We start from the raw sequence: 19,244 nt of genomic DNA, 5'->3' as shown, positions 1-19,244 counted from the left end.
GTTTATAGCTAGGTTTATAGACATTATGCAAACGCAGCCTGGATTCAAAAATATGAATTATTTCTAACATCCCTCTCCTATACCAATTAAAACATGAAAACATAGTTTCACTTTGAATCACTTGTTTTGTCTCAAATATCACTTATGTATCATGGTTGCCCAAAAGGCTTGTACAGTAAGGATATGACTGCATATGGCCTTAGGCCTCTCTGGCTTTTGAGAGCTGTGCGTCTTTCAGTAAATTCCTACCTGCAGATGTTGTCACGATTTCTGTGGTGTTTCTGAGGCCCATGAAGTCAAACTGATAGAGCCGCCATGATTTCTGGTCAGCTGCCTCCACTGAATTTTTTCTCCATCTATAAATCATTTCTTCTTTGGGATAGCCATCTAAAAACACAGAGCAAACATTAGCACTTGAAGGTACACATTTACAAATCATTAAAGTGAAAATTATAATTCTGATCAATGAATAGGAGTGAAACTTTTAGGCCATATGTGCTCTCTCAATTTTCCTCCAAGACACAGAAACTTGAAAAATGAATGGCTAAATGCCACCTAATCCAGCTGTAGATCTTCACGAATGGCCAGGCGCTCCACTGCATAGGCCTGGCCACTGACAACACACAAGGAGTGATGTCTTCATTTCTTTAACCTTGGAGAGCCGCAGCTGTCATCGGCCTTCAAGGAGTGGAGGTGCTTGTCAATGGCTCCTAGACTCTGAGTCCTTGCCATGCAGATCTAACTACATGGCCCATGCCCATACACCTTCTGCCCTTCCCCAAAATGTAGTCCATCCAGATCTCAGGAAAGAGGAGCTCAGTAAGGTAATCACTCCAGGATTTGATAGACCCGTTCTCCTATCAGTCTCCATTTTTGATAGGTGAATGTTGACCTGCTTCAGGGACCCCTTCTCATGTGGTTAATTACTCCAGGAAGGGTAAGACTAGCGTTTCTGCTGCCTGGGGCCCAGGTTGGTGACTGCTTAGATCATGACATCAGGCAGGTGCTCTGTCCCGCTCCTGCGGGCACTGTCACCAGGGCTCCCTGAGCCAGAGCTGGCTATTTGCCAGATGCCTGCTTTTCTGCCTGCATCTGTGCTCCTGGATTCCCCACTTCTGAACCATGCTTGGGATAACACCATCCCCACTTTGCTGGAGCTCTTTGACCTGGTGCACCTACTCTCTTTTTACTGCCTGATCGGCAGGCTCGGCAGCTGTGTCTGCCTCACAGGGCGTGCCCTACTCTCAAAAACAGGTCTAGGCCTTGTATCATTGGCAACACGTGACAGCATTGGCATTCTCAGCCTTCATTGATTCATACAGAGACTGATGGCATGACTCTGGAAGAAATGTATGCACCATCTTGATGAGTTATCCTGAATACTAAAAGCACTGCCTTAGTGCACACATATGTATGCAAACATATTAATAAAGTGGTTGAAATGTGCTGATTAAATATTTAAATCAGTTTGTAAAATTCTTAAAGGCAATCTGCCTTCTTGATATTTTTCCCTCTCTGCCTGACATTGCTGGCTTGGCTCCACCATTGAAAGACTAAAATAAAGCACAGGCATGCCCTGCTTTCTGATTGTGGGTTGCCTGGTGAAATTATTGTCAACACAGCAGGGACACATGCTCTCCCTTAACTTGAAAATGCTAAGCTCAAGGGACCTAGAGCCAGTCTGAAGCATTTCTATGAAGGAATCAAACACTGTACTTGGCCATTGGCCATGTCCCAATTGCTTTCTATTCCCATAATTACAAAAGGTGTTCTATGCTACAATTCCTCCTTTTTAACTTTGTTTTTAAATCACCTTTATTTGAGATATAATGCACATACATAAAATTCACACATTTAATGTGCCCAAATCAGGGTTTTTTTCACATATTCTCTGAATGGTGGAACCATCACCCTAATCTAATTTTAGAATATTTTCATCACCAAAATGAACCAGCTGACCAAGTAGTGGTCACTCCCCTTTTCCCCCCTTTTCCTCCCCACATCCACCACCCATCTCACCTAGTCCTAGGCAGTCACTTATATATTGTCTGTCACTACAGTTTGGTCTATTCTGGACATTTTATATAAATGGAATCATACGATATGTGAGCTTCTGTAAATAGCTTATTTCACTTAGCACAATGTGCTCAAAGTTCACTCCTATCGTAGCACACATCAGTACTCCATTCTCATTTATTGCCAAATAATATTTCATTGTACAGATATACCATATTTTGTTTATCCATTCATCAGTTGATAGATCTTTTGGTTGAGTCCATTTTTTCACGATTATGAATGTTGTTATGGGCATTTGTATACAGGATTTTGTGTTGATATATGTTTTCAGTTCTCTTGGTTATATACCTAGGAGTAGAGTTGCTGAGTCTGAGTAACTACATTTAACATATTGAGGAACTGCCAGATTGTCTTCCAAAGTGGCTGGAACATAAAATCCTACAGCAATGTACAAGGGTTTCAATTTCTCCATAGCCTCTGCAATACTTGTTAGTTTCTGTCTTTTTAGTGATAACAATTGTAGCAGGTGTGACGTGGCATATCATCATTGTTTGATTTGTATTTCTCCAATGACTGATAATACTGAGCATATTCTCATGCTTTTTTTGGCCATATGTATGTTTTCTTTGGTGAGGTGTTTGTTGAGATCTTTTGCTGATTTTTTAATTGGGTTGTTTTTATATTGTTGAGTTTTAAGAGTTATTTGTATATTTTGGGTACAAGTCCTTTATCAGATATATGTTTTAAAATATTTTCTCCCTTTCTGTGGTTCATCTTTTCTTTTGAAGCGACTGGAATTTTTTTATTGTGGTAATATACACATAATGTAAAGTGTATCATTTGAATCATTTTTGAGGGCACAATTTGGTGGCATAAAGTACACTCTCAATGGCGTGCAACCACCACTAACATCCATCTCCAGAATTCCTTTTCTTTTCTTTTCTCTTTTCTTTTCTTTTCTTTCTCTCTCTCTCTTTCTCTCTCTCTCTCTCTCTCTCCTCACTGCAATCTCCACCTCTTGGGTTCACGCCATTCTCCTGCCTCAGCCTCTTGAGTAGCTGGGACTACAGGCACCTGCCACCATGCCCAGCTCATTTTTGTCTTTTGTATTTTTAGTAGAGACGGGGTTTCACCATGTTAGCCAGGATGGTCTTGATCTCCTGACCTTGTGATCTGCCCGCCTTAGCCTCCCAAAGTGCTAGGATTACAGGTGTGAGCCACCGTGCCCGGCCTCCTTTTCTTTTTAAGAGAATTTATTTTTGAGTGTACTTCTAGGTTCACAGCAAAACTGAGTGGAAAGTTCAGAGATTTCCTGTATACCCCCTGCCCCAACACATGCACAGCCTCCCCCATTGTCAATATCCTGCTGCAGAATGGTACATTGGTTACAATTGATTAATCATGTCGTTATTACTAAGAGTCCATAGTTTACCTTAGGGTTCACTTTTGGTGTTGTACGTTCTATGGGTTTGGACAAATGAATAATGACATGTATCCACCACTGCGGTATTGTACAGAGTATCTTTCCTGCCCTACAAATTCCCTGTGCTCCACCTATTCATCCCTCCCTGCCACCCTTCCCTGCAGCAACTACTGATCCTTTTACTGTCTCCATGGTTTTTCTTTTCTAGACTGTCTTAAGGTTGGACTCATATAGTATGTAGCTGTTTCAGGTTTGCTTATTAGTAATATGCATTTAATTTTTTCCCTGTCTTCATGGCTTAATCGCTCATTTCATTTCAGTGCTCAATAATATTCCATTATCTAGATGTATCACATTTTATTTATTAATTCACCTACTGAAAGCCATCTTGGTTGCTTCTACATTTGGGCAATTATGAATAAAGATGCTACAAACATATAGGTGCAAGTTTTTGTGTGGATGTGACTTGTCTTTTGATTTTTCCTTTGTTTTTGAGGAAAATTTTGCTAGGAATGTAATTATTTGTTGACAGTCATTTCTTTCAACACTCTGAAGGCATGATCTAATATTCTTAATGGCTTCCATGGTTTCTCATTAGAAATCTGCTGCTAATCATATTGTGACTCACTGTAAGTAAATATTGCTTTTCTCTTGCTGTTTTCAAAATGTTCTCTTTGTCTTTAACATTGTTAGTTTGACTATGATGTGTACAGATGTCAATCTCATTAAGTTCGTTGGGATTTGTTGACATTCTTAGATGTATAAATGAATTGTTTTTGTCAAATTTTTGGTCACAATTTTTTCAAGTAATTTTGCCCCTGCTTCTCTTCTCTTTTCCTCTGAGATTCCCATTATGTGTTTGTTGGCATTCTTCTTGACGTGCCACAGGTATATTCATTTCTGTATATTTTTCTTCATTCATTTTTCATTTTGTTCTACTCACTAGATAATCTCCATTGGTCTATCTTCAAGTTTGCTGATCCTTTCTTCTTTGTACTCAGATCTGTTATTATGTCGACCCAGTGATTTTTTTTTATTGCGGTCATTGTATTTTTCAACTCTAGAATTTCTACTGGGTTCTTTTTAACAATTTCTACCTTTTCACTGATATTGTCTGTTTGGTGATATCCAGTTGTCATACTTTCCTTTGATTTTTTTTAGGCATGATTTCCTTAAGTTCTTTACACACATTTTTAAAGTGTTTGTCTGATACATCCAATATCTAGAATTCTTCAATGATAATTTCTATTAATAGCTTTTTCCTTCGTGTGTGGCATGCCTTTCTGTGTCTTTTAAGATTTTGTGATTTTTTTTGTTGCTTTTAGACAATATATTGGAACAACTCTGATATCAGATACCTTCCTCCACTCCAGAGTTTGTTGTTGTCCCTGTTTCTGTTGTTTTTCTTCTTGCCACTTATTTGCTAAGTGACTCTCCTGGACTAATTTTATAGATTATGTGTTTGCTGTAGTAGCCATTGAGTTCTTTGCTGGCTTTTTGTGGTTGTTGTTGTTGTTGCTTTTATGTTCTTTTGAGCCTGGTCTCCTTTGGTTCACCTTGGTTCACTATAATGTAGTGGTCATCCAATAATCAGCCACAATATTTCCTCAAATTCCTTGCCCCTACTTCTTCCTACCTTTGTCATCATCACTGTCATCATCACTATAATCATCACCACTACATCACTATTAACATTATCACCACCTCTATCATCATCACCATCACAATCATCATTACCATCATCACCATCACCATCATAATCATTATTATCATCATCACCATCACCACCACCACCACCATTACTATCACCATTATTGTCACCATCACCATCATCAATACCATCATCACCATCACCACCAACATGATTACTATCACCAACAGCATCACTATCACCATCACAATCATCATTACCATCATCACCATCACCACCACCATTATTACTATCACCAATATCAACACCATCACTACCACTGTTACTATCATCATATCATCATCATCACCACTATCACCATCATGATGACCATCATCATCAACAATATCATCATCACCATCAGCACTACTATCATCATCATCATCATCACAATCATCACCATCATCATCACAGTAATCATCACCATATCACGGTCCATATAACTGTATTTATAGTCTATGAACTATTCCAAGGGCTTTCTATATAGTAAGTCTCACAACAATTCTAATGACATAGACATTACTGTCTCCATTCTACAGATAAGAAAGCTGAGGCACTGAGGCACTGAGGCACTAAGTTATGTACATAAGGAAGAGGCAGAGTATAAGGTTAGGATGTATGACTCTAGTATCCATCCCTTCACCTTCCTCTGCACAACACTGGTCTCCATCTGTTCTTCTGATTGTCATGTTCCCCAAATCCAAGTTCCTCAACTTAGAAAGATTTTTTGTGAGATGGAGTCATACTCTGTTGCCCAGGTTGGAGTGCACTGACACGATCTCAGCTCACTGCAAGCTCCAACCTCCAGGTTCAAGCGATTCTCCTGCCTCAGCCTCCTGAGTAGCTGGGATTACAGGTGCCTGCCACCATGCCCGGCTAATGTTTGTATTTTCAGTAGAGACGGGGTTTCACCATGTTGGTCAGGCTGGTCTGAAACTCCTGACCTCATGATCTGCCTGCCTCAGCCTCCCAAAGTGCTGGGATTACAGGTGTGAACCAGCCAGCCACCCTTTTTATAAATCCACTTTTCTCAAGAGTAGAGAGGTGATTGTTTCCAAACTGCTTATTGTCTTGACCTTTATGGAAATACAGGTAATGTTTCAAAACAACATTAAAATTATCAGTCATTTAAAATACAGCCTGTCTTCCATAGTTTTCTCAAAGACTTAATAGAAACACTTTTGTTCTTTGCAGGGTTTTTATAGAACACTTCCTACTCTTGAGAAGGCTTCAGAGTCCCCAAATCAAGGTCGTGAATGCTTTTGATCAGAGATTGACATGCCACTAAGCTAATGAAACTGGGACCACAGAGCCCTTGCTTGCAGGGGCCCTTCCAAAGCACTGGAGGGACACAACAGCTTTTTTTGTGGATAATTTTGAATCATTAGAAAAGACCTCCTGTCCCATTTGTTTCCTCTCTTGGTATTTTTTGTTGGATGTTTGACATACTGAATTTTAACATTCTTATATTAAATTCATCATTAATTTTCATATTTATCTTTGTATTTATGTTTAAGTAATACTTCCCTGAAACATGCTCAGATATTTTTATATTTCATTTGTTAGTCATTCTGAAATTATTTTGGTCTGGGCCTTTCTACTGACTGCCAATTGTGTATATTTGTGATATTAACAAATACTACTTGTCACCAAATTTTTAAAGAAGAAAATGCCTGTGGTTAGGAAAATGAAGTCTTCATATCAGGTAATTCCTAATCTGCTCCATCAGTCTGTCTGTCTAGCCTCATGTGGTGGCGGTGTGGCTGTAGTCAGCCCTGAGGGCATGGCTGGACCTGTTCAGGCCCACTCCCTGGCTCCTGGGATGGAGAAGTCCCTCTTCAGGGCCTCTGTGTAAAGCCTATGAAACAAGGCATTTCCTGATTTTTGAACCTAGAAACCAATATTAAGAAAACTTTAAGACAGACAAGACAGAGTTTAACCCTTACATATACTTTGTGTTTTCATGGTTGCCTTGTGTTTTCATGAAAGTGAAGGGATACTGTTTTTAACTATTAGTTCTTTCACACACATAATGAGATAACAGCCTAATTCCTAAATTATCAGTTTAAGTGTAATATTCACTACAGCATCCCAGAGAAATCACAGTTCTAGTCATAATCATAGATTCTTTTGGAAACCTGATAAATTTCATTTATTACCTGACTTATCAACCTATGATAAAAATATGAAAGCCACTTCTTTTTTCTTAAATAACAATAAAATATACAAAGTTAGGCATTTGAAAAAAGAAAACTAAAAACTGATCAGCCAGCTTATTAAATGTAATACTTCATAGATTAAGTAAAAATATCAATGATTTTTGGACCAGACATTTATAATTTCAGTGGTTGGTCAAATCTGTCACAAAGGTAATCATTTCTAACTATCTACTAACACATTCAGCCTTAGTCAACACACTACTGCACAATTACATAGCATTTTCCCCTGTAAAAAATTGCACTTTACTAGTTCTAATTCTCAATGACAGGTGTATTTCTACCCTTTTCCATAGTTTCAAATTTCCTTGCAAATCAATTTGGGTCCTATAGAAGAAACATATAAGGGCTGCAAAAAGAGGGCAAGTATGCGAAAGTACCAGGCCAATGGGTATGCAGGGAATTCTACCAAACCTTTAACATTCAGATGCTGTTAGTGCCATTTCAGCCAGCCCAGAGAGTAGGAAATGCAAGAAAAATATGTAATTATATTTTTATATAATGAGTATTACAATGATATACAACCTAATAATGAATGCATAAGAAAAGCATTCTTGCTTAAAATATGAATGTAAAATCTCACATAAAATGATAGTTAATGGAATCCATCCGCACATTCTTTTAATACATTAATACATTATGATCTAATAGGATTTACGCAGGAATGAGAGTAGAAATTCATAAGTATAATCCATCATACATTCATCTCCATAGAAAGCAAAACATATTTGATAAAATGCAGTGTATGTTTGTGTTAAGAACACTGATTAAGCTAAAATTTAAAAGATATTTCATATATATGTCAACATATATGTATACATATATATATATACATACATATATATATATATATATATATATGTAGAGACAGAGAGAGAGAGTACGTATGTTCCTAAGATCCAATAACTTAATAGGAAAATAGAGTTCCTTTTCCTTTTAAAATTGAAAGCAAGATAATATCCATTGCCTTCCTTACTATTTGTCATTACGTTGTACATATTAGTTAACATACTCTTAGGAAAGTAAATAAATAAATATATAAAACAATTAGAGGCTACAGACTAGAAAGCAACATATGTTGCCAGGAGTGGTGGCTCACACCTGTAATCCCAGGGCTTTGGGAGGCCAAGGTGGGCAGGTCATTTGAGGTCAGGAGTTCAAGACCAGCCTGGCCAACATGGTGAAACATCATCTCCACTAAAAATACAAAAATTAGCAGGGCATGGTCGTGTGTGCCTGTAGTCCCAGCTACTCAGGAGGTTGAGGCTGGAGAATTGCTTGAACCTGGGAGGCAGAGGTTGCAGTGAGCTGAGATTGCGCCACTGCACTCCAGCCTCGGCAATAGAGTGAGACTCCATTTTCAAAAAAAAAAGAAAGAAAAGAAAAGAAAAGAAATGTTTACATATCCAGAAGACAGAAAGGAATTAATTAATAAACTAGTAGAAATATTTTCCTAAATTATCATAAAATACCCAGGCATAAACTTAACAAAAAAAATTCAAATCCTATGAGAGGAAGTTCGTAAGTTGCTACTGGGCCAAACATAGATTAAAGAAATTTAAAGACACACCATATTCTTGCATAGGAAGACTGTATGACATACAACAGAAAGATGGTGATTCTCTCCAAGTTTAATTATGAATTTCATGTGATCCCAATAAGAAGATTATTAACTTTTTTCTGTTTCCAAAATTGATGATAAATTTTATTCATAAGAACAATCAAGCAAGAATGGCCAGGAGAAGTACAGCGAGTGGGTCTAGCTTTTCGTAGGTTATTAACTATTATAAAACTCTACACTAAACCTATTGTGTATAGGTGCTAGACTGAGCAAAGAAACAGGAAAGATGAAAATTCTCTTGGGATTAGTTTATGATGAAGGTGGTTACTTAAATTAGTAGGAGGAAGAAGGTGTTTATGATCAGTGGAAGCCATATGAGAAAAAATCAATTTGGATCCATTCTTACATCACATATGAGAATAAATTCTGAAACCACATTTGCAAAAATTATAACAGCAAGAACATTATGATAGGGAAACAGATATGACCTAACTGACTCCACCTTGCCTTTAACCTCCAAGCTGCCTGTGTTCACCTGGGCATGGGCTAAAATAACTGGGGAAAATTTAGCCCTTCCCAAAACTAAACTGCCTTTATGAAACTAATGAAAGACCACAAGTTTAGGATTATGAGAGGGGCCTGAATTCTACTAAGATGTAGGTGTAGTTAAATGATAACCAGGCATTGTCTGGAGGTCACAAGATTTGTAACTTCAATTACTCCTGTAAATAACATCACTGTAGTGGAACCGAAGATTGGCCCTTTGAGATGTCTTTTCAGACTTTTGCATTTCTGATGCCTGGATGACTCCACTGGGACCAGCCACTCTTCTGGTGCCCACACCCAGAAGCGGACTCAGCCTAGGAGGACCACTTTCCACACCCCTATGATTTCATTCCCAACTAATCAGCAGCACCCATTCCCTAGCCCCCACCCCCTAAAATATCTTTTAAAAACTCTGGCCTCTAAATTTTGGGAGAGGCTGATCTGAGTAATAATAAAACTCTGGTCTCTTGTTCAGCGGGCTCTGTGTGGATTAAAATTAAACTCTTTCTCTAATGCAATTCCTCTGTCTTGATAAATCAACTCTACCTGGGATGCAGGCAAGATGAATCCACTGGGCAGTTACAATTCCAAATGGATCAGGGATCTAAATATTAAACAAACAAAAAAAAAACAGCCATATACTAGAATTTGAGAAATATGAATAAATTCCTTTATAGCTTTGGCTTTGGAAAAACTTTTCTAGCAATGACTCAAAATCTAGAGGCAATTAAAAACTATACTTACAAAATTGTCTACATGAAAAAAATGATTTAAAAAAAGCATGACAAAAAGTACCCTATAAGAAAAGTAAAAATGGCAAATAACAATTTGGGGAAAACAGAGTTAATATGTAACAGGAAAAGGACTAATTATGCTAATAAAGAATGATTTATAGGCACAAGAAAAATAAGACCAAAAATCCAATAGGATGAAAAGGTAAAAACTGCGAATAAACAGTTAACAAAGGAAGAAATAAAAATGGCCCATAAGCCAATAAAAAAAAAAAAGACACCCTCACACCTGTAATCTTAGCACTTTGGGAGGCTGAGGTGAGTGGATTGCCTGAGCTCAGGAGTTCGAGACCAGCATAGGCAACACGGTGAAACCCCATCTCTACTAAAATACAAAAAAAAAAAAAAAAATAGCTGGGCATGGCGGCGTGCACCTGTAATCTCAGTTACTTGGGAGGCTGAGGCAGGAGAACTGCTTGAACCCGGGAGGTGGAGGTTGCAGTCAGCCAAGATCACGCCATTACAGAGCAAGACTCCGTCTCAAGGAAAAAAAAAAGAGAGAGAAACAAAGAAAAAAGAAAAAGAAAAAGAAAAAGAAAAAAAAGACACCCAAATTCACTCCTAATAAGAGAAATGCAAGGTACTGGGCACCAACAAATCACGCTGAAATTTGACAAGTAAAGGGAAAGAATTAAGCATTTTCCCTCATTTTCCCTATCTTTCCTGTATATACTGAATTTCAGGCTAAATAAGTACTGATGTGCAAGTTTTTTCAATAGACAAATCACTAACAAATGCAGGAGGAATGATAGAATTAAAATATGCCACTTCACAGCCTCTGATGAATCTGGGAGCACCAGAGGCCAAGGCTGTTACCCACTGAAGAGTCTGTCTTACGTCGTCAAGGCAGCAGGACCAGACATTATGTCCTTTCCATTGTAAGGCAAAGAATTATACAGGGCTACCTATGATATGTTCTTATCCAAAGAGTTCAACTTGAAGCTAAGCAAAGTTCTAGAATTAACTACTGGTTTATAGAAAATGTGGGGGATAGAGAAACACCTTACATGACACCATGAGAATATAGTCAGCCAAACCTAGGATGTGTGAGATTTGATGGGCAAAATGGCCTAGTTTCTGCCCAAATAAATAGAAGGAATTTTTATTGATTAAAAGAGACTTGAGGCTGGGCGCGGTGGCTCACGTCTGTAATTCCAGCACTTTGGGAGGCCGAGGGAGGCAGATCACCAGGAGTTCGAGACCAGCCTGATCAACATGGTAAAAGCCCATATCTACTAAAAATACAAAAATTAGTCCGGTGTGGTGGTGGGCACCTGTAATCCCACTTATTTGGGAGGCTGAGGCAGGAGAATCGCTTGAACCTAAGGGGCAGAGGTTGCAAAGAGCCGAGATTGCGCCACTGCACTCTAGCCTGTGCAACAGAGCAAGACTCCGTCTCCAAAAAAAGCAAAGTAAAATAAAAAAGAAAAGAGACTTGAGAGAAATATTAGCAGGATGTGATGTGTAGATCTTGACTGGTACTGCTTCAAACAAGCCAAATGTAAAAAAGACAACTGCAGAAATGGCACGTGGGCTGAGTGTTCTATGACAGTAAGGAACCCACACTAACTTTGTGTAATTATGACATTGGATTAACAGAGGCATGTCTGTTAGATGTAGCTAATGAAGCACAGCAGTCCCCTGCAGTAGCCTCCATGGGGGATATGTTCTAATACCCTCAGTGGATGCTGGAAACCATGGATAGTGCTGAATCTACTGCCGTTGGTTGTAAGGTGTTTCTATTTATATCTTCCGCCTACACATTTAATGCCTTATTCATCTCAACTAAGAATTTATCATGCACTGTGGCTGTAACTTTTGCAGTTTGAGGTGCAACAGCAATACTAGCACAAATTTCTTTTTCATTGTTCACAATTTCATGAATAGAAGATTTTTTTTTTTTACTGTAGATATTAACAACCACAGCATATGATTTTTTTTCTTTTATTAAGCTGGTAACTTTCATCTTTTCTCTTTTTTTATTTATTTTTATTTTTTATTTTTTATTTTTTGCTCTTTTTATTTTTTTATTTATTTATTTTTTAATTTTATTTATTTATTTATTTATTTTTATTATACTTTAGGTTTTAGGGTACATGTGCACAATGTGCATCATCTTTTCTCTTAAAGGACGCACTTCATGGCTTCTCTTTGGCATATCCAAATTGCCAGCATCACTACTCTTGAACTTTAGGATCATTAAGTCAAATAAAAATTATACTTGAACACAAGCACTGTGATACTGAGACATAATAATACAGTGAGGAGTAATACAGTGTGGTCACAAGAGAATAGAAAATCCAGGCAGCAGTTTCACATCATGAGCAAAAGGAAACTTGCAATAGCTGTAGATGCTATGAGCTGATAAGACCCTGAAATACCAGGATGTGGACCAAACTGGCTAAGACCAACTGGATCCATCATGGCACTGAATTTGACCTAGGTTTCCCCTAGGACCTCATTATCAACTCATTAACACAGTAAACCACACAACCACCAACCCCATGAGAGTTCCAGGAACACCCATATTTGTTGTAAAAATGGGTGGCACCACAGTTCTGAGAAGTCTCCACCTTTTTCCAGGAATATTCCACCACTTGGCTAAAGAAATCCATAAAGACAAAAGCCCCAAACCCCATGGCATGACTTTCTCTTGAGTATGCCACACTCCCCTTTCTTGAGTGTGTACTTTTCACCTTGTGATAAATCTCCGTACTTTCACTGTATTCTGACTCATCCTTGAATTCCTTCTCATGATGGTGTCAAGAGCCTGGACACCGGCAGTGGTGGAGGTCCCACAGGCGTATGGGGACCTCGCCTGACCCGCTGGTATCAATACTGTGACCGTTGATTTGATAACTGTACCAAAGTGACTAATGGGTGGACAGTGTGTACACTGTGGATACCCTGGAGAAAGGGACGATTCGCATCCTGGGTGGGATGGAGCTGGATGGTAAGAGACTTCATCACACTACTTAGTGTGGTGCCCAATGTAAAACTTATGAATTGTTTATTTCTGGAATTTTCTGTTTAGCATTTTTGGACCCAGGTTGACTGAAGGTAAGTGAAACTGCAGAAAGCAAAACCTGGACGAGGGGAGATGACTACATTTCTAGGAAAATCCATACAATGTACCATTTACTTTAAAGAACTCTTTCACAAATATGAGAGGAGATACATGCAGCCAAAATAGAAGAAAGTTGATGTGGAATAACTGGCACATGAGGTTTCATTGCACTCTTTTATCCATAAAAAATAGAACTAAAGGCTATATTTAGCCAATGAAATAGCTGTTTTAATGCTCAAAAAGTTTATCAACATAAAACAACATAGGCAGGCCCCAAACAGCAGTACCTGCAATCTTAGGCCCTGGATTCAGACTCTGTCCTGTACTCACAAGCTGTAAGACTATGATCCCATTAAGTAATTCAAGACCTTTCTAGATCTCAGACCCCCTATCTGTGAACTGTAGAGAATGTGGATGGGACTCCCACCTCCTAAAAGTGCAGTGGTACTGAAGATGGCATGTAACTATATGCTATGGTCTGAACATCCGTGTCCCTCCCACAAATTCATACACTGAAGTCCTAATCTCCAATGTGACGGTATTTGAAGGTGGGGCATTTGGGAGGTTAATGAGGCCATGAGAGTGACCAGATGGGATTAGTGCCATTATAATAAGAGATATGAAAGAGATGATGTTTCTCCCCCCATGTGAGGACCCAGCCAGGGTGCACATCTGCAGGCCAGGAAGAGGGCCCTCACCAGACACTGGGTCTGCTGATACCCAGATCATGGTACTTCCCCACCTCCAGAACTGTGAGAAATGCACATTGGTGGTTTAAGCCACCCAGTTTTTGGGTTTTTGTTATAATAGCCCCAGATGACTAAGATGCTATACAAAATGCACAGCAGTGTTCCAGGCCAGTCATTACTGAGTTGATGTTAACTGTAGTGTTTATTGTGCTGCCAAAAAATACAAAAATTACATCCCTTACCCAAAATACCATATTAAAAAGTTCTTTTCCCTTTTCACTGGGCTCTCTGGAAAGCTGTCCCTCTATGGGTCTCCAGCCCTTGGCTGCTAAAGGGGGTGGTGGGGAGGCTTGGAGAGCAGCAGTCACCCCACTGCCACCATGCTTACCCTTGGGGTCCCTGCCTGTTTTCTCTGCCACTTTCCTCCTGTCTCTGTGCTTCCAACTAGGATACAACGGTTTAAGACGAGCAGCAGCCTCAGAGAAAAATTACACTGTGCACAGCCTTTGGTCTACAGAAGAGTGATATTTGTTTTGAATGACGAGTGTTAAGTGGTAGCTTCCCGGTCTGTTGCATTTGACCTACTTTGAGAAATGTTTAGAAGGAAAAGAAGACAAGCATTGATTTAAAAGATGCAATATCAAGCTGTTCCAAATTTATTTTTGTTTCTGTGCAATAAGAAATAAATTCTGCTTTGGAAATTGGGATCATTTTCTTGTCTGCAGTTGTTAATGTGTCCAAGTATAATAATAATTTTACCGATGCTATGAACAATGCTATTTTCCCCATGCATATGTCACACTAATGTCCCAGGGCTTGGAATTGACTCAGGGGAATCATCAGTTACAAATTTACCACTGTTGGGGGTAGGAGGCTCTAGAGATTAAGAGACATTGTAGATTCTACTGACTATTCTGTGGTCTTCTATGGAATATTGTAGAGTCTGCTGCTGGGTCACAAGCCGTTCGCCCACTGTTCAGAAACTATGCCAGACTCTTTTTAAATTTCTTCAGAGATTTCTCAACTCAGTGCGGTCTGGCATTCAGTGTTTTTCATTATGAAATAAGGGGCCTTGAATTGAAGCCTACAGGTTGTTTAGCCTCAGCTCCTTGTTTACCAGGTTTCTAGATATTAACCAACCCACTCAATCCCTTGAGGCTTTATCTTTTTAAAATATAACAGGGTGGTCTACAGCCAGCACTGGGTCTTTAGAATCAGTTCAGTGGATCATGTCCAGCATTTTAAAATGAAATACAGTAGAATACAAAAGAACATATCAGAAGGCATCATGCAGAGTGCCAGTAAATATTATTTTGTGTTATTTTCACTATGTGTCTATAACTGTATGTATCCTTGTTGTGGAATGGAAAATGTATTTTCCAGAGAGACTTGGTGTGAGCCATTGAAAGAGACTACCTAGAGGTGAATTTGCAAACTCAGTGCAGGGAGGATAAATGAGAGACTGGGTGACTGGAATGAAGTGTAAGCACCACAAGGACCGGGAGCCACTGCCCTAGGCAAAGCAGTGTCCCTCCTCTCTGGAAAGAATCTGCCTATGGTCACAAAATCATCTGGCCTTTCAAAAAGAGGCAGAAATAGGGAATTCTGTGTAAAATCTCTTGACTTTTAAATGTTGGCCACTGACTCATCTTTTAAAAAACAAGCAAAATGTGTCCTTGGAATGGATGCTGCATTGTGGGGCATCAGTTGGCACAAAGGAAAGGTTTTCCAATTGTGTTCCCTGAGGGAAAGCAGCTGGGCTGGTAGGAAGGGGTTAGTCACGCAGAGACCTTAGGCTTGTATCCATTTTCAGGTAACTTTTCAGGATTTCAGTAGCTTTAAAAATGTGAAAACGCAAGTCTAGACATGCTTACATGTTACTCTCTTTAGTAATTCTCCGAAGAGTGTCACTGATCCTTGGTCCCATCAAATGGGAGAAAAATGGGCTCCACTGAGGCAAGTGGGCTGACGTGGCAAGGGGAGACCCCCCCCCCCCACCAGCAGCTGACAGAGGCAGCAGCTTGATCACCCTTGACCCGTGCAGGCTGGGGAAACATTCACGGGCTCTGTGCCTGGAAACATGTGCCTTCTTAAGTCCTCTGAGGTTTACTGCCTTGGTAGTTGTGAAAATTAAGCTATTCATAAAGACTTACATATTTATTAATTTGAAATTGTTAGCTTTGTACAACTTTAATAATCCACAAGATTAAAAAAAAGTCAATGCAAATTTAAAAGAGTGCTGGCACAGAATGAGAGAAAATATTTCCAAATCATGTATCTGATAAGATATTTTCACCCAGAATATATGAAGAACTTTCACACGTCAACAATACAAGGACAAATAGTCCATTTAAAAATGGGAAAGAATTTAAATAGAATTTTTGAAAGGAAGATATACATACAAATGGGTAATATGCATGAAAAGATGTTTAGCATCATTAGTCACCAAGAGATGCAAATAAATAGCACAAGATATCACTTCATACCCACTAGGATGGCTAGAATTTTAACAAGGAAAGTACAGTGTTTGAGGGGTTGGGGAAAATTGGAACCCTCATACAGTGCAGGTGGCAATGCAAAATGGTGAAGCCACTTTGGAAAGCCATTTCACAGTTCTCTAAAATGTTAAATGCAGAGTTACCATAGGACCCAGAAATTCCAGTCCTATGTGTACACAATCACACCAAAACTTGTACATGAAAGTTTATAGCAGCAATAGTCATAATAGCCAAAAAGTGGAAATAGCCCAATAGGTACCAATGGAAGAATGGGTAAAGAAAACCACATAATGTATGGCTCACTTTATATAAAATGTCCAGAATAGGCAAGTTTGGAGGAGCAGAAAATAGATCAGTGGTTGCCTGGGACTGGGAGGAAGGGGATAGGGGGTAACTGCTTAATGGGTACAGGGTTTCATTTTGGGGTGATGACAATGTTATCGAATTATGAAGTGATAATAGTTGAGCAATTCTGTGACTATACTAAACACCACTGAACTGTACACCTTTATGCCAAAGTATAAAATTGGTGCATTTTATGGTATGTGAAATATATCTCAATAAAGCAGTCATTTAAAAAAACCTGGAGTGGTACAAAAATGCGGAGTGCTAGTGCTCCCACAGCTGTTTAGGGGGCCACGATGCATGGGTGACACCAGCTCGTTTTCTCACTTGCACACCCACACACAGCTGCTCATGTGTGACGTGAACAATGATGCCCTATGGGAGGGGCACGTGGGTTTGCTGGTCCTGTCTGAACTGAGCCCACTACCTAAGAGAAGAGCAAAGAGAGAAGTTGGAGTGATGTAGTGAACATCTAGCTTTAAGGAGCGACAGAACAGCTGTCAGCCTCCCTCTGCACAGTGCTTCTAAATTGCCAAGCTTTTCATGGCACCCCCAAAGGAGCAGTGTCTGGACTCAGCTCTGTGTCTCCAGGAGAAGGCACAGCTGTGAAATGCACACACTTCTGAGCTCACATCCTCAACATGGACCCAGCCCACCCCCACAGAAGAAGGTGCTAGGGAGGCCACTGGGAAAGGGGCAGGGCTGGTCACACAGCATGGTTTCAATATCTCACTTTTGCAAATTGTGCTAGGGCCTCTCCCAGGGTCTTGGAATCAGCCGTGTGAATGAGGGCCAGGGAGTTTCAGCTTTCATCTTCACAGTCATCAGCTTCTGGCTCACTGTTAAAGATCCATACTTCGGTGATACCAAAAAATAACACAAATAATTTTAAAGAAAAATTGGAATGCTGATTGAAATATTTACATACCAAATTAGTGATGGGAGGTGAGACATCTTTGCAATATCAAATCTTTCCTGTCAAGAATATATGCCTATCTTATAGGACTTGTTTCACATTCTTCAATAGAATTTTAACAATTTTCTTTTTATACATCCTGAGTCTTAGAACATATGTTTGCTTTTGCTTTCCTTTTTTTGTCTAACATAAAGAGGTGTTTTATTTACATTTTTATACAATGTTCGTAATGCAAATAAAATCTGTTAAACCTTATGTATTAATTTTGAATCAAGCTCACTTCAAAACATATATTAATTTTAATAATTTTAGTAGCACGCATTTTTTTCAAGATATCTGATCATATCATCTGTAAACAATAATATTAACTTTTACAATATTTGTGGTGCTTATTTTTACTTCCTTCATGTATCACTAAAGCAGAGACAACGTTCCTGATACGTGCCATGTGTTTTACATCCAATATTTCTCTTTTTAATACATATTTAGTGTTTTTATTGAAATAGGTCACTGAATCGTATTTTAAAAATTTCAATGTGTTTATTTAACAAATTATTTTGAAAGATATTCTAATGTCGCATTATTGTCATCTTTCTGGAATCATAGTATGCCAGTTTGGGGATAAACGCTGAATTAAGCAGACCGTATATTAATCTTTGCAGATTTAGTAGGATACTAAATTGTGGTGTGCCATGTATTTCACATTGTAGCCCAAAAGTTATTTAAAAACCCTCTATATCAGGTGATAGGAGAAGTTAACACTGGAATAAAACACGTTATTTCAACTTACAATTTTAATTAGAATAATAAACATTGGTTTCTTAAAAGTTTGGTAGCACTTATCTCTAATACTATATATAAGACTAGGGCCTTGAAATAATATACACAGAATATTATACATTATATATACACAGAAAAGCACTATTTATTGAAGTACACTTATATATACACAGAAAAGAACACGAATCAAAAGTACTCAGCTTGATTGATTTACAAAGTGTGATATGTCCACATACCCAGCACTCTAGTCAGGAGCAGAACACTACAGACCCCAAAAGCCCCTTAGATCCCGTCTACCTTAATTACCTCCTCCCAAGAGAAACCAAAATCTTACTCTCAGCCACATGAACCGCCCTGATAAAACAGGAGCCCTCTGGCCTCCTCCCTTCTCTGAATCACAATCCTATGCCACAGATAACCAACAGCCTAACCAATCCTTCCATTTTCAAATATATTGTTCTAAGGTTCTTATATATTTCTTTTGTGGTTTTTAAATGAGTATCATTTCTGTGTTCTTTCATATTTTAGACATTTCTGTTTTACTTTTCTCTATCAAATCTGCTGGGGCTTGGCTTTTATTTAGCTTCCTTCCAAACCCAGAGTTCCGGTTGTTTATTGGTTTTGCTCTGTTTCCATTTTATTCAGTTCCTGGCACATTTCTAAATGCTGCAGAAACAACATGAATATAGTAAGGTCCCTGCTCTCC

At 38.8% G+C, this 19,244-nt stretch overlaps 1 protein-coding gene across 7 annotated transcripts in view; it reads right to left on the bottom strand.

Moving 5' to 3' along the window:
- Positions 1-19,244, bottom strand: part of GABRG3 (gamma-aminobutyric acid type A receptor subunit gamma3) — a 561,917-nt gene that overhangs the window by 59,935 nt on the left and 482,738 nt on the right. For all 7 annotated transcript variants that reach the window (XM_032176338.2, XM_032176339.2, XM_058427378.1 and 4 more), the window contains one exon: positions 250-387. In XM_032176338.2, coding sequence (XP_032032229.1) covers positions 250-387 — 138 coding nt within the window. The remainder of the gene's footprint in view (positions 1-249; positions 388-19,244) is intronic.

This window comes from Hylobates moloch, unplaced genomic scaffold, assembly GCF_009828535.3.
Source record: "Hylobates moloch isolate HMO894 unplaced genomic scaffold, HMol_V3 SCAFFOLD_14, whole genome shotgun sequence".
NCBI classification, from domain to species: Eukaryota; Metazoa; Chordata; class Mammalia; order Primates; family Hylobatidae; genus Hylobates; species Hylobates moloch.
Note: the sequence above shows the minus strand (reverse complement) of the source record. Positions and strands in the feature narration are given on the sequence as shown.